This window comes from Oncorhynchus gorbuscha, linkage group LG20, assembly GCF_021184085.1.
Source record: "Oncorhynchus gorbuscha isolate QuinsamMale2020 ecotype Even-year linkage group LG20, OgorEven_v1.0, whole genome shotgun sequence".
Lineage (NCBI taxonomy): Eukaryota > Metazoa > Chordata > Actinopteri > Salmoniformes > Salmonidae > Oncorhynchus > Oncorhynchus gorbuscha.
The window spans coordinates 30,497,838-30,513,195 of record NC_060192.1 but is presented as its reverse complement, the minus strand read 5'-3'; the positions used below and the strand labels follow the sequence as shown (position 1 = coordinate 30,513,195).

At 43.2% G+C, this 15,358-nt stretch overlaps 1 protein-coding gene across 1 annotated transcript; it reads right to left on the bottom strand.

The window, feature by feature from the left end:
- Positions 1 to 2,059: 2,059 nt before the first annotated feature.
- Positions 2,060 to 14,039, bottom strand: LOC124007157 (G2/mitotic-specific cyclin-B3-like). Its single transcript, XM_046317500.1, has 12 exons — positions 13,899 to 14,039; positions 13,571 to 13,700; positions 13,299 to 13,373; positions 11,771 to 11,871; positions 9,457 to 9,571; positions 9,273 to 9,374; positions 9,089 to 9,181; positions 8,825 to 8,962; positions 8,513 to 8,668; positions 8,189 to 8,338; positions 2,710 to 2,840; positions 2,060 to 2,448 (listed from the first exon to the last, which is right to left on the bottom strand). Exons 2-12 carry the CDS (start codon positions 13,646 to 13,648, stop codon positions 2,367 to 2,369), a joined length of 1,221 nt encoding a protein of 406 aa, XP_046173456.1. The 5' UTR covers positions 13,649 to 13,700; positions 13,899 to 14,039; the 3' UTR covers positions 2,060 to 2,366.
- Between the last annotated feature and the right edge of the window lie 1,319 nt (positions 14,040 to 15,358).

Sequence of the window (15,358 nt, the reverse complement as noted above, 5' to 3'; positions counted from 1 at the left end):
ACAGAATGAGGAGTATGGCTGGTGGCATTGTCATGCCAGGATGCGCCTGCAGGAAGGGTACCACATGAGGGAGGAGGATGTCTTCCCTGTAACGCACAGCGTTGAGATTGCCTGCACTGACAACAAGCTCAGTCCGATGATGCTGTGACACACCACCCCAGACCATGACGGACCCTCCACCTCCAAATCGATCCCACTCCAGAGTACAGGCCTCGGTGTAACACTCATTCCTTCGACGATAAACGTGAATCCGACCATCATTCCTGGTGAGACAAAACCATAGGTGACGTTGTTGCCGGTGATGTCTGGTGAGGACCTGCCTTACAACAGGCCTACAAGCCCTCAGTCCAGCCTCTTTCAGCATATTGCGGAGTCTGAGCACTGATGGAGGGATTGTTAATTTCTGGTGTAACTCGGGCAGTTATTGTTGCCATCCTGTACCCGCAGGTGTGATGTTTGGATGCACCGATCCTGGGCAGGTGTTGTTACACGAGGTCTGCCACTGCGAGGACGATCAGCTGTCTGTCCTGTCTCACTGTAGCGCTGTCTTAGGCATCTCACAGTGCGGACATTGCAATTTATTGCCCTGGCCACATCTGCAGTCCTCATGCCTCCTTGCAGCATGCCTAAGGCACGCTCACACAGATGAACAGGGACCCTGGGCATCTTTCTTTTGGTGTATTTCAGTCAGTAGAAATGAAAACTTAGGACACTAGAGGCCTAACTGTGACCTTAATTGCCTACCGTCTGTAAGCTGTTAGTGTCTTAATGACCGTTCCACAGGTGCATGTTCCTTAATTGTTTATGGGTCATTAACAAGCATGGGAAACTGTGTTTAAACCCTTTACAATGAAGTGAAGTCATTTAAAAAAAAACAAATTATCTTTGAAAGACAAGGTCCTGAAAAAGGGACGTTTCTTTTTTTGATGAGTTTAGATGCGTGACCGTATGTTGGCATGCAGTACGTGAATAAAGGAAATGGCCCCAAACTATGTAACATTTACAAATTATGAATTGAACATTGTACACAAGTAGCGTGATAACTGAACCCCCCTCGGGTGCGTGCCGTGGGGGAGATCTTTGTGGGCTATACACGGCCTTGTCTCAGGATAGTAAGTTGGTGGTTGAAGATATCCCTCTCGGTGTCCGGCTGTGCTTTGGTAAAGTGGGTGGGGTTATATCCTGCCAGTTTGGCCGTCCGTGGCCACAGTGTTTCCCGACCTCTCCTGTCTCAGCCTCCAGTATTATGCTGCAATAGTTTGTGTGTCAGGTGGCTAGGGTCAGTCTTATATCTGGAGTATTTATCCTGGCTCATCCGGTGTCCTGTGTAAATTTAAGTATATTCTCTCTCTCTGTCCTAGGACCATGCATCAGGACTACCTCCTTGCTGTCCCCAGTCCACCTGGTTGTGCTGCTGCTCCAGTTTCAACTGTTCTGCCTGCGGCTATGGAACCCTGACCTGTTCACCAGACGTGCTACCTTGTCCCAGACCTGCTGTTTTCAACTCTCTAGACAGCAGGAGCGGTAGAGACACTCTGAATGATCGGCTATAAAAAGCCAACTGACGTTTACTCCTGAGGTACTGAACTGTTGCACCCTCGAAAACCACTGTGATTATTATCATCTGACCCTGCTGGTCATCTATGAACATTTGAACATCTTGGCCATGTTCTGTTATAATCTCCACCCGGCACAGCAAAAAGAGGACTGGCCACCCCTCATAGCCTGGTTCCTCTCTAGATTTCTTACTAGGTTTTGGCCTTTCTAGGGAGTTTTTCATAGCCACCGTGCATCTACCTGTATTGCTTGCTGTTTGGGGTTTTAGGCTGGGTTTCTGTACAGCACTTTGATATCAGCTGATGTAAGAAGGGCTTTATAAATAGATTTGATTGATTGCTGACAGCGAATTAAGTACTAAAATCATTGCATAAGCAAGAGAAAATAATTGACATACTGGGTGTACTCACTAAAGTAGCTGACGGTGAAGTATCTGACAGTGATTGTGTTATTGTAGACATGTCTGGGTCCAGCCAGAAGTACAATCTCATAGAAAAACACATATAGTACACAGATATTTAATCTCTCAAGTGTCAATTACCAACTGGATAATTGAGTTCATACAAAACCTTGAGAAATCTAGAATGCTACATAAAAAAATACATTGTTAAACCCTACTGTCTGTTTGACATTCTCTTCCTATTACATGCATTTTGTATTAGTGTAAAAAATAACTACTCAAATTCAACAGATCGTGCTCTTGTAGAGCAAATTTTTTACAAATCAACAAGGAGACAACAAATATATGACATACAAATAAATAACCTATTTACACTATTAGCAGACAGAGTTCCTCTCCTGTGGTTCACTTAGGAGACTTGCTGCTCTATCAGAGCATCTTCTAGTGTCTGGACAGCCACCAAGGGAATACACGCTACCTCAAAGAACACTCTGAAATACAAGAGATTCAGAAATCAATTACATGTTTTCTTCCTGGACATAGAATGAATCTAAAAACATGTAAGTCTACGTTGACACTCTGCCGAACCCTTGTTTTTCCCTTGTTCTATTTTACATTTGAGTCATTTAGTCAATGCTCTTATCCAGAGCGACTTACATAGCTAGGTGAGACAGCAACATTTCAATCGTAGCAAGTACATTTTCCTCCGTGAAAGGTACGTCTGTCACCTACAACAGAGCAAGGTGCCTTACTTGTGGGAATACTTGGTAGTGATGGCTGTCAGCTTGTCATCAGTAGGACAGGCTAGCATGGTGCGCAGCGTCTTCACCAGGGGGGTTAGCTCCTTCACAGTGTAGCCAGTGTGGTACTCTAGCATGGCTGTCTGGGGTACAAAAGATACATCTCATTAATTAGAAATGCGCTTTTAAAATATTAAACGCAATATTCACCAATTTCATTGGTTTTACTGAGTTACAGTTCATATAAGGAAACCAGTCAATAGCAATAAATTCATTAGGCCTAATCTATGGATTTCCCACGACTGGGAATACAGATGGTATCTGTTGGTCACAGATACCTGGGCCTCAGGATCTAGTCATGGTATATTTGTGCATTCAAATTGACATCAATAAAATGCAATTGTGTTCGTTGTCCGTAGCTTATGCCTGCCCATAACATAACCCCACTGCCACCATGGGGTACTCTGTTCACAACGTTGACGTCGGCAAAACGCTCGCCCACACAACGCCATAAACGTGGTCTGCAGTTGTGAGTGTGGTCTGCAGTTGTGAGTTCGGTTGGACGGCTATACTTCCAAATTCTCTAAAAACAAATGTTGGAGGCAGCTTATGGTAGAGAAATAAACATGAAATGATCTGGCAACAGCTCTGGTGGACATTCCTGCAGTCAGCATGCCAATTGAACGCTCCCTCAAAACGAGGCATCTGTGGCATTGTATTGTGTAACTCAAAATTGAAAAGGCACTCACATATCTGAGCTATCTTTTTTTGCAGGTGCATGGTAACAGTTGAATAAGATTGAAACCCACACACTGCTCTTGCTGGCATCACTAGAAACCTTGAGGCCGACACGTAAATCTTATTAAAGAGCAGTGATACTAACAAGAGCACGGTGGGGGTTTCTTATTTTTTTCCTCATTGTGTTGTGACAAAACTGCACATTTTAAAAATGGCATTTATTGTCCCAGCACAAGGTGCAGCTGTGTAATAATCATGCTGTTTAATCAGCTTCTTGACATGCCACACCTGTCAGGTGGATGGATTATCTAAGCAAAGGAGAAATGCTCACTAACAGGAATGTAAACACATTTCTGCACAAAATTTGATCAAAAAAAAAAAACTTATGGAACATTTCTGGAATCTTTTATTCATTTCATGAAACATTGGACTTTACAATATGTTGCATTTATATTGTTGTTCAGTGTAGCTTGAATCCACAGAGATATCCAATGTATCTTCCATCTGCCATTCTTCCACGTTTCTTCCATTTAAAACTATCATGTGTGTCTATGCTGATCAGTTTGTTGTGAAAACCTTTTGATTGCAGTGAAACAAATTCAGATATGCCAATCAGAGTAAATGGGAGCCATCCGGTATGGGATTGGTGTTTACAAAAGGAAGAGTTGACGTCACTATAGCAGCTTAAGAAAATGGCGCCGGAGAAGAAGGTAGACGTTTGTTGAATTTATTATGGATTTATTATGGATAAATGAATAAACAATATCCCCATTTTAAATATAATTGTATCTAGGTAAACGTATGTTTAAATAGACAATATGAGTTCATAAGAAGAAATTGTGTGACAGGAGAAAGGAGTAATAAAATGTTAAAGAACACCATTCCAACTGGGCAGGAACAAATGGGTTGTGGACTGTGTAAACACATAAGGTCGTTAGCCTATGGTTGACCCAACCTGAAACGTAGCTCTGGGGTTTTTAGATAAGGCAGTGAGTGCATTCCTAGGGTTTCTGTTAATTAAAACTGTCAGTTCAGTGGTGACCGATAATGTTGAGGGGTCAAAAGTTATCTGGGAGTGTGTTAGTAAGTTTCACCTTACTTTGTCCTGTCGAGAGGAGGGGGTTCGGTTAAGGCAGTGAAATGACGTCATGATCTGTATTTAAACTGATGCATGTGTTTGAGTGGTAGCGTACTCCGAGAATAAATTCTATTACCTATTATTTAAAGACTGGTCTGCGTCTATTTTATGCAAACAAGAAATCTTACAAATTCTCATAAAATAGATTAAGGGCTTTCAATTGATGAAAGCACATTGGCATAATTTAATTATACTAACAACGTTTTCCGTGTCCTCAACCGATTGTTTTTTTTGTTAGTTTATTAGCGTTGTTTGTAACTTCTTTTTAAAATGATTTTGTACATAATGTTGCCACTACCGTCTCTTATGACTGAAAATAACTTCTGGACATCAGAACTGCGATTGCTCACCGCGGACTGGCAGAATAATTTTTTCCCTTTAACGAGTCTGACGAGCCCGATACGAACAATATACTGCTTTCTCGGGAACAGGCCCAGATCCCGGTGATTTGTGAGAAGAGGAGGCGGAGAAAAAGGGGCAGGAGGGCGGGCTGCCTTCTGAGAATTTGTAGGCGATCGAACCCCAACTTCCTTCCATTCTGCTAGCAACTGTACAATCTTTTGAGAATAATATCCATGATCCACGTAAGATTAAACTAACAACAGGATATTAAAAACTGCAATATCTTATGCTTCACAGAGTCGTGGCTGAATGACGACACTCAACATACAGCTGCCTGGTTATACGCTGTATCGGCAGGATAGAACAGCTGCGTCTGGTAAAACAAGGGGCGGCGGACTATGTATTTTAGTATATAACAGCTGGTGCACAATATCTAAGGAAGTCTTGAGCTTTTGCTCATCTGAGGCTGAGTATCTCATGATAAGCTGTAGACCACACTATCTGTATTTTTCATAGATGTTTACATACCACCACAGTCAGAGGATGGGACTAAGATGGCATTGAATGAGCTGTATTCTGCCATAAGCAAACAAGAAAATGCTGACCCAGAGGCAGCGCTCCTAGAAGCAGGGGACTTTTATGCAGGGAAACTTAAATCCGTTTTACCAAAGTATGTCAAATGTGCAACCAGAGGGGGAAAAAAAAGAAAAAAAAATCTGGACCACCTTTACTCCACACACAGAGATGCATACAAAGTTCTCCCTCACCCTCCATCTGGCAAATCTGACCATAATTCATCCTCCTGATTCCTGCTTACAAGCAAAAATTGTAAGCAGGAGCGGCAGGGTAGCCTAGTGGTTAGAGCGTTGGACTAGTAACTGAAAGTTTGCAAGTTCAAATCCCCCAGCTGACAAGGTACAAAATCTGTCGTTCTGCCCCTGAACAGGCAGTTAACCCACTGTTCCTAGGCCGTCATTGAAAATAAGAATTTGTTCTTAACTGACTTGCCTAGTAAAATAAAGGTAAAAAAAAAAAAAAAGCAAAACCAGTGACTAGATCAATAAAAAAAGTTGTCAGATGAAGCAGATGCTGTTTTGTTAGCACAGACTGGAATAGGTTTCCGGGATTCCTCCGATGACATTGAGGAGTACACCACATCAGTCTTTGGCTTCATCAATAAGGGCATCGACGACGACGTCCCCACAGTGACCGTATGTACATATCCCAGCCAGAAGCCATGGATTACAGGCAACATCCGCACTGAGCTAAAGGCTAGAGCTGCCGCTTTCAAGGAGTGGGACTCTAACCCGGAAGCTTATAATAAATTAGACTATGCCCTCCGACAAACCATCAAACAGGCAAAGCATCAATACAGGACTAAGATCGAATCATACTACACCGGCTCTGACGCTCGTCGGATGTGGCAGGGCTTGGAAACCATTACAGACTACAAAGGGAAGCACAGCCAAGAGCTGCCCAGCGACACGAGCCTATCAGACGAGTTAAACTATTTTGATGCTCGCTTCGAGGCAAATAACACTAAAACATGCATGAGAGTGTCAGCTGTTCCAGAAGACTATGTGATCACACTCTCCGCAGCAGATGAGAGTAAGACCTTTAAACAGGTCAACATTCACAAGGCCACGGGGCCAGACAAATTACCAGGACGTGTACTGCGAGCATGCGCTGACCAACTGGCAAGTGTCTTCACTAATATTTTCAAGCTCTCCCTGTCCGAGTCTGTAATACCAACATGTTTTAAGCAGACAACCATAGTGCCTGTGCCCAAGAACGCTAAGGTAACCAGCCTAAATTACTACCGAACCATAGCACTCACATCTGTAGCCATGAAGTGCTTTGAAAGGCTGGTCATGGCTCACAGCACCATTATCACAGAAACACTAAACCCACTCCAATTTGAATACCGCACAAACAGATGATGTAATCTCTATGGTACTCCACACACTCCCTCATGCACAAAAGGAACACCTATGTGGGAATGCTATTCATTGACTACAGCTCAGCTTCCAACACCATAGTACCCTCAAAACTCATCAATAAGCTAAGGACCCTGGGACTAAACACCTCCCTCTGAAACTGGATCCTGAACTTCCTGACGGGCCGCCCCCAGGTGGTAAGGGTAGGTAACAACACATCCGCCATGCTGATCCTCAACACAGGGGCTCCTCAGGGGTGCGTGCTCAGTCCCCTCCTGTACTCCCTGTTCGCTCATGACTGCACGGCCAGGCATGACTCCAACACCATCATTAAGTTTGCCGATGACACAACAGCAGTAGGCCTGGTCACCGACAATGACAAGACTGCCTATAGGGAGGCCAGAGCTGGCTGTGTGGTGCAAGGACAACAACCTATCCCTCAGCGTGATCAAGACTAAGGAGATGATTGTGGACTACAGGAAAGAGGACAGAGCACATCCCCATTCTCATCGACAGGGCTGCAATGGAGCAGGTTGAGAGCTTGAAGTTCCTTGGTGTCCACGTCACTAAACCAACATGGTCCAAGCACACCAAGACAGTCGTGAAGAGGGCACAACAAAACCTATTCCCCCTCAGGAGACTGAGGTTCTACAGCTGCACCATCGAGAGCATCCTGACTGGTTGCATCACTGCCTGGTATGGCAACTGCTCGATCTCCGACCGCAAGACACTACAGAGGGTAGTGCGTACGGCCCAGTACATCACTGGGGCCAAGCTTCCTGCCACCCAGGACCTCTATGCCAGGCGGCATCAGAGGAAGGCCCTAAAAATTGTCAAAGACTCCAGCCACCCTAGTCATAGACGGTTCTTTCTGCTACCGCACGGCAAGCGGTACCGGAAAGCTAAGGCTAGGTCCAAGAGGCTTCTAAACAGCTTCTACCCCCAAGCCATAAGACTCCTGAACACCTAATCAAATGGCTACCTAGACGATTTTCATTGCCCTCCCCTCCCCCCAATTTACACCACTGCTACTCTGTTGTTATCATCTATGCATATTCACTTTAATAACTACCTACATGTACATATTACCTCAACTAACCGGTGCCCACCGCACACTCACTCTGTACCAGTCTTCCCCTGTATATAGTCTCGCTATTGTTATTTTACTGCTGCTCTTCAATTACTTGTTACTTTTATTTCTTATCTGTATAAAACATTTTTAACTGAATTGTTGGTTAGGGGCTCCTAAGTAAGCTTTTCACTGTAAGGTCTACAACTGTTTTATTCGGCGCATGTGACTAATAAAATTTGATTTGATTATTGTACACCCACTCACCCATCCTCCCAGGCCTTTAGTGATGAGGGCCAGGAGCAGGCAGGCAGCAGCCAGGCGAGAGCCTCTCTCAGGAACCTGCTGTAGCTCCAGAAGGCTCAGCTCACACACATAGCGAGCCAACGTCAGGGTCTCCATGCTGGCACTCACACACTGGGGAGGGGACGCAGAAGCAATCATTTGTCCATCTATTTATTAACGCAGCATATCAACGACTACATCTCCTTAAAAATATGGGTGACCTCTGAAGCAGGTTGTTTTCCCTCCTGTGGATCCTTGTTTCAAAATACATTCCTGAGTACTGCCCAAGGACAAGGCGGGTCTCACCTTGGCATAGCGTCGGAGAAAGCGGTACGGGACTGGAATGTTGATATCAAACTGCAGTGCCTGCAAGATGTTTATCTCCATGGCAATAATCTCTTCCCGGTTGTAGGCGTCATCGCAGATGTACAGGAAATCATCAATGCATGGCGGAGAGCGTTCCTAAGGGAGGAAGACTCAATACTTACTAATTGAAGGATAATGTTTAACGTTAATAGAAATTCATGATTAGGACAGAATTGTTAAGCTTCAAAGCAACATGATGAGATATTCTGATGTTCAGATCTCTGAACAGTCCCGTACCCCTCAGGGCCTCACCTCGAACTTGGAGGCGATGAGCATGGCTGTGGAGCCAATGAGCTGCAGGCTCTCCCTCACGATGACGCTGCAGGCCAGGTAGTGGTCCGTCAGCTTTACCGCCAGGTACAGGGTCTCGTGGTTAAGCTCAAAGTTTTCCTGAAGATGGAGCAGAGGTAGACATTGAGATCTGGAATGTGTTAGGGCAGCTATACCCAAAACACATGTTGGTGTGAAGAACATCAATAGGCTAACCAAACAAAGCTATCTGTAACCAAAAGTCACCTGAAGTTCAACCATCCAATCCACCAGAATCCCTCTCATGTCTTTGTTCAAGTCCGGCTGACTGTTCATGTAATCCTTTAAAACAAACTTCTCCTGAAGAAAAATGATAACATTTCATTCAGAGGATGTTATATCATCCACCATATGAACTCCTAAATGAAAACGCCCCAAGACAAAACCTTACCTCTCTCTCCCTCAGGTAGTCAAATATTTCCTTGGCATACTCGGCGCTCATGGAAACGTCACCATAGAATTCCTTGTCAATGTCAAACTCGTCAGGCACCACCTGGGAATAGGACACAGAGAGAGGAGAATGACTGCCTTGTTGAACCCAGAGGGCTGATAGCATGGATGTGTCTGTCTCTCACCTGTCTGCCTGGGCAAAGAGTGGTCTCCTCCTGTGGCCATACCACCAGGTCTTTCTCTGGGGATAGGCCCACCTCCAACTTCATAGATTGCCCATTAGAGCACACAGCTTTAGGTCTACAATGGTTATAAAAACAGACAACAACAAAAAACACACACATACATACATATAGGTTTTAGCTGTGTTGGGAAGAGAGAGAACATATACGAACACAAAATGGAGACATTGATATACAGTGCATTCGGAAAGTATTCAGACCCCTTCCCTTTGTCCACATTTTGTTACGTTACAGCCTTATTCTAAAATGTTCCCCTCAATCTACACTCAATACCCCATAATGACAAAGCGAAAACTGGTTTTTAGAATACATTTAAACAATAACGTTATTTACATAAGTATTTAGACACTTTGCTTTGGGACTCAAAATGAAGCTCAGGTACATCCTGTTTCTATTGATCATCCTTGAGACAACTTGATCAGAGTCCACCTGTGGTAAATTCAATTGATTAGACACGATTTGGAAAGGCACACACCGGTCTATATAAAGGTTCCACAGTTGACAGTGCAGGTCAGATCAAAAACAAAGACATGAGATCGAAGGGATTGTCCATAGAGCCCCGAGACAGGATTGTGTTGATGCACGAAAATGTCTACAGCATTAAATGACCCAATGAACCAAATAGCTTCCATCATTCTTAAATGGAAGAAGTTTGGAACCACCAAGACTCTTCCTAGAGCTGGCCGCCCAGCCAAACTGAGCAATCGGGGGAGAAAGGCCTTGGTTAGGAAGGTGACCAAGAATCCGATGGTCACTCAGAGATTCAGAGCTCCACTGTCGAGATGGGAGAACCTTCCAGAAGGACAACCATCTCTGCAGCACTCCACCAATCAGGTCTTTATGATAGAGTGGCCAGACGGAAGCCACTCCTCGGTAAAAGGCACACAACGGCACACTTGGAGTTTGGCAAAAGGCACCCGAAGGACTCTCAGACCATGAGAAAGAAGATTCTCTGGTCAGATGAAACCAAGATTGAACTCTGTGGCCTGAATACCAAGTCGTTGGGTGTTTTTAATTCACCTTTATTTAACCAGGGAGGCCAGTTGAGAACAAGTTCTGCGACCTGGCCAAGATAAAGCAAAGCAGTGCGACAAAAACAAGTTAGTTACACATAAACAAACGTATAGTCAATAACACAATAGAAAAACATATATACAGTGTGTGCAAATGTAGAAGAGTAGAGAGGTAAGGATATAAATAGGCCATAGAGGTGAAATAATTAACGTTTAGCATTAACACTGGAGTGATAGATGTGCAGATGATGATTTGCAAGTAGAGATACTGGGGTGCAAAATAGCAAGAGGATAAATAAAAATATGGGGATGAGGTAGTTGGGTGTGCTATTTACAGATTGGCTGTGTACAGTTCCAGTGATCGGTAAGCTGCTCTGACAGCTGTTGCTTAACGTTAGAGAGGGAGATAAGATTCCAACTTCAGTGATTTTTGCCATTTGTTCCAGTCAATGGAAGTAGAGAACTGGAAGGAATAGTAGCCAAAGTAAGTGTTGGCTTTGGGGATGACCAGTGAAATATACCTGCTGGAGCATGTACCATAGGTGGGTGTTGGTATGGTGACCAGTGAGCTGCGATAAGGCGGGGCTTTAATGTCCTTGAGTGGCCAAGCGAAAGCCTGGACTTGAACCCGATAAAACATTCCTGGAAATAGCTGTGCAGTGACGCTCCCAATTCAACCTGACAGCTTGAGGATCTGCAGAGGAGAATGGTAGAAATTCCCCAAATACAGGTGTGCCAAGCTTCTACAAAGCTGTTTTTGCTTTGTCATTATGGGGTATTGTGTGTAGATTGAGGGGGAAAACTATTAAATCCATTTTAGAATAAAACTGTAACGTAACAAAATGTGGAAAAAGTCAAGGGGTCTGAATATATTCCGAATGCACTGTAGCTACAATAGTTTAGGCTGTTATGGACTGAATACATTAATGGACATCGTAGTTGATGGAAACGTCACAAATGCTAATTAGTCAGATAATTATCCCATTAGAGTAGACTGATCTAATTCTAACCCTATCGGATAGACCTCCGGTCATTTTCAGTGTGTTCTGACTGCAAGATATCCGAGCTGCCCAAGTCACCTGCTCCATAATGAGATGAACAGAAATCCTCTTTATTACTCAGGCCAAGGGCATTTCGTGTCACCTCATCAGTGACCGTGTCTAACCCATTCTATCCAATCTAGATCTTAAGCTTTTAGTAAATGATGATCAGTGTGGCAAAGAAATGGCTCCGAGGAACATTACTCTTTCAGATTAGCTTCATTCTTGGCAGCTTCTTTGCTCCTAAGTGCCTTCTTGGCAGGCTTCCCAATCTTGGTCTGGTTGTTAATTTGAATCTTGGTGGCCTATTCAAAAGGGGTAAAATGAGAGAGACAAAAGTAAATCTTTATGACCATTCAGATTGTGAAATTGTTTACATTTTAAAGGTCCAAATAGGGTACCAACCAGGCAGTACATCGGGTACCAACCAGGCAGTGATACACCATTCATTACACATAATGACAACATTTACAGGATCAAAGCTGCTTATTACACAATGGCACAGCGGTCTAAGGCACTGCATCTCAGTGCTTGAGGCGTCACTACAGACACCCTGGTTCAAATCAAGGCTGTATCACAACCAGCCGTGATTGCGAGTCCCATAGGGCGGCACACAATTGGCCCAGCGTCGCCTGGGTTTGGCCAGTGTAGGCCGTCATTGTAAATAAGAATTTGTTCTTAACGGATGTACCTAGTTAAATATATATATTTTTTTTAATATTTTATATATCCAGTGCATTATGTAGCAGTCATACATTTAAGCTGTAAGGTCCGAGGGGGTGCCTTATTACTATTATAAACTGGTTACCAACTTAATTACAGCAGTAAAATCTATAAATATATACAAAACATTAGGAACATCTGCTCTTTCCGTGACAGACTGACCAGGTGAAAGTTATGATCCTGTATTGTTAAATCCATTTCAAATCATTGTAGATGAAGTGGAGGAGACTGGTTAAAGAGGGATTTTTAAGCCACGGGACAATTGAGGTAGGTGCCAGGCGCATCCGTTTGTGTCAAGAAATGCAGCGCTGCTGGGTTTTTCACGCTCAACAGTTTCCCCTGTGTATCAAGAATGGTCCACCACCCAAAGGACATCCAGTCAACTGGACACAACTGTGGGAAGCATTGTAGTCAACATGGCCCATTGTAGTCAACATGGGCCATTGTAGTCAACATGGCCCATTGTAGTCAACATGGCCCATTGTAGTCAACATGTCACCCCTGTGGAATGCGTTCAACATGTTGTAGAGTCCATGCCCCAACAAATTGAGGCTGTTCTGAGGGCAAAATGGGGGGCGTGCAAGTCAATATTAGCAAGGATGGGGATCAAGACAAAAACAAACATCTATGGATTTTTTTTTATACCACTAACATATTATTGTGATGCAGTGCTTAGTATTGACCAACACCCTCTTACAATGGCTTTGGGCTCCTTCACAGAAATCAGCGGTTATTCTAAACTCTAATAATGGGATGATTCCATTATGATACGCCGCGGGGAACCGGTCTATGGCCTACCCAGGCCAGATGAATCTAATCTCCTCCATGAGTCCGTAAACTGCTTTGAAACAGTGTCACATGTGCAGTGTTTATGCGTGATGACACTTCAAGCACCTCCTCAACTGGTATAACGGAGATAATTTCTGAAATATTGATCTAATATTGCTTGTCCAACGTTACATACGTTACATTCACAAGCATCACTGATGAAAAACCTTGGTCAGCTTACATTAGTGATGTCAACAAAGGCAGACCTTTTCTTTACGCCACCCTGTGGAGAAGACCTCTTACTGTGAACACCCTCCTGAGGAAGACAAAGACAGGGTCATGTTTTATTTAGCAGAGAACATACATCAATTAGCTAGACCTTGTTATAGCGAGCCACTACACTTTGGCCTGATCATAAAACAGTGCAACATGTTCAATCATTGTAACACAAAAAGGCAGGATTTCATCAGACAGCAGATGTGAGTTTGATAACGTTAACTTCTAGCTAGTTACCTGATTATCCATCACACCTAATGATCCTTTTCCATGAACTTTGTTGGAAGAGGCGTTCTTTCCCCTTGAGAAAGGCATCTCTCTGCTCAACCGGTAACGTTATACTTTGTTTTGTAGCTAACAGTCGTTTCTGTGGGAAAAGCCATGTCATTAGCTAGTTTGCTAAGGTAGTTGGCACTAGCAAGGCATGTCTATCTAGACGCTGGGGACAGCAGACTACCGTCGCTTTACTGAAGCTAGATAGCTATTACAACATTAGCTAACATTTGCTAGTATTATATCAGACAATTACCAGTTACGGAACAAAGTAACTTAACTAGCTATTTACCTTCTGTTCAGCAGATTTCCAACTGTTGGCCTCAATGACTCATCCCATGCGATTGTTGAAAATAAAGAGAAAACACGAATGTTTAGCTAGCTAAATAAGAAATTGCTCTGGGGATTTGAAAGTTTGATTACAAATTTCAGCCGCATGGATTGGTCCACTCTCACAAAGTTCTACCCAATCACGCGTGATCATGCGTCACAAGCCCATCTTTGACATAGTTGGCTAATGGTTGTTAAGAGGCGGGGTCTGTTTTCCTCCTTGTTTCATGAACACAACCATGTCCTTATTTATGTTTATTTATTTTCCCCTTTGTACTTTAACTATTTGCACATCGTTATATATACATTGTATATATATATATATATATATAGATATAATATGACATTTGTAATGTCTTTATTCTTTTGGAACTTCCGTGAGTGTAATGTTCAGTTTTATTGTTTATTTCACTTTTGTATATTATCTACTTCACTTGCTTTGGCAATGTTAACATTTGTTTCCTATGACAATAAAGCCCCTTGAACTTAATTGAGATACATTTTGGATACATTAGTAACCTACAAGCTGCATACACCAGAGATGAAAAGTATTTTTATTTATACTAACGCATTCGCTTCAGTTGCTTGTAAGGGAAATCAATCTAGGCATTAAACACTACACAGTTAGATTTTCTTCATCCTCCTGTCAGAGGAAGAGTGAGGCCTAACTCGGTAGAAAATCTGTCTCCCTCGAGCAGATTGCGTTTTTTTCGTTGTTTCGCCCACCAAGCAAGGCATTTTTGTATGGAGATTAATGAGTGTAGAATTTGGTCAACCAAACAAATGAATGGTTTATTTGCTATGTGAGGCTTATTTGATCGAATAGAAGTTGTAATATTTTTATTGCTAAAATTGTACTGATGTAAGTAGGACAGGTAACATCCCGGTAACTTTGAGAAAAACACTGTATATCTGAGTTGTCTCGAGGTGGCTATGCATATTAATAACGTGAGGCTAGAAGCATAGCATCTCTCTCCATTGATTACAGACATATTACTTAAACAATACTCAACGAATATTGAAAAAAGTATTACAATAATGAGATGTATCCACCAATGCAAAGAAAGAGTAGGCTATGTAGACAACGACTCCCATTGTTAGGATGGAAAGACCTTGTCAGTATATCCATTATGGTGTTGGACTGTTGGTGTTGGAAGGCCAGTAGGCGGCACCCTTTCCTCTGGTCTAAAAAAAAATATCCCAAAGCCCCCAGGACATTGCCCTGTGTAGGGTGCCTTCTTTCGGACGTGACGTTAAACGGGTGACTCTGTTGTCACTAAAAGATCCCATGATCCCGTGACCTGGCTAAATTCCCAATCTGGCTCGCATACCATCATGGTCACATGATCACCCTCAGTTTACAATTGGCTCATTCAACCCCCTCCTCCCCACCTGTAACTATTTCCCAGGTTGCTGTAAATG

Excerpts from the sequence above, each read along its gene's own strand:
- LOC124007157 (XM_046317500.1), bottom strand. The coding sequence starts at position 13,648 with ATGCCTTTCTCAAGGGGAAAGAACGCCTCTTCCAACAAAGTTCATGGA. Across the intron at positions 13,374-13,570 it reads TAGGTGTGATGGATAATCAG|GAGGGTGTTCACAGTAAGAG; the intron begins GTAACTAGCTAG and ends TGTCTTCCTCAG. Across the intron at positions 2,449-2,709 it reads ACTACCAAGTATTCCCACAA|AGTGTTCTTTGAGGTAGCGT; the intron begins GTAAGGCACCTT and ends CTTGTATTTCAG.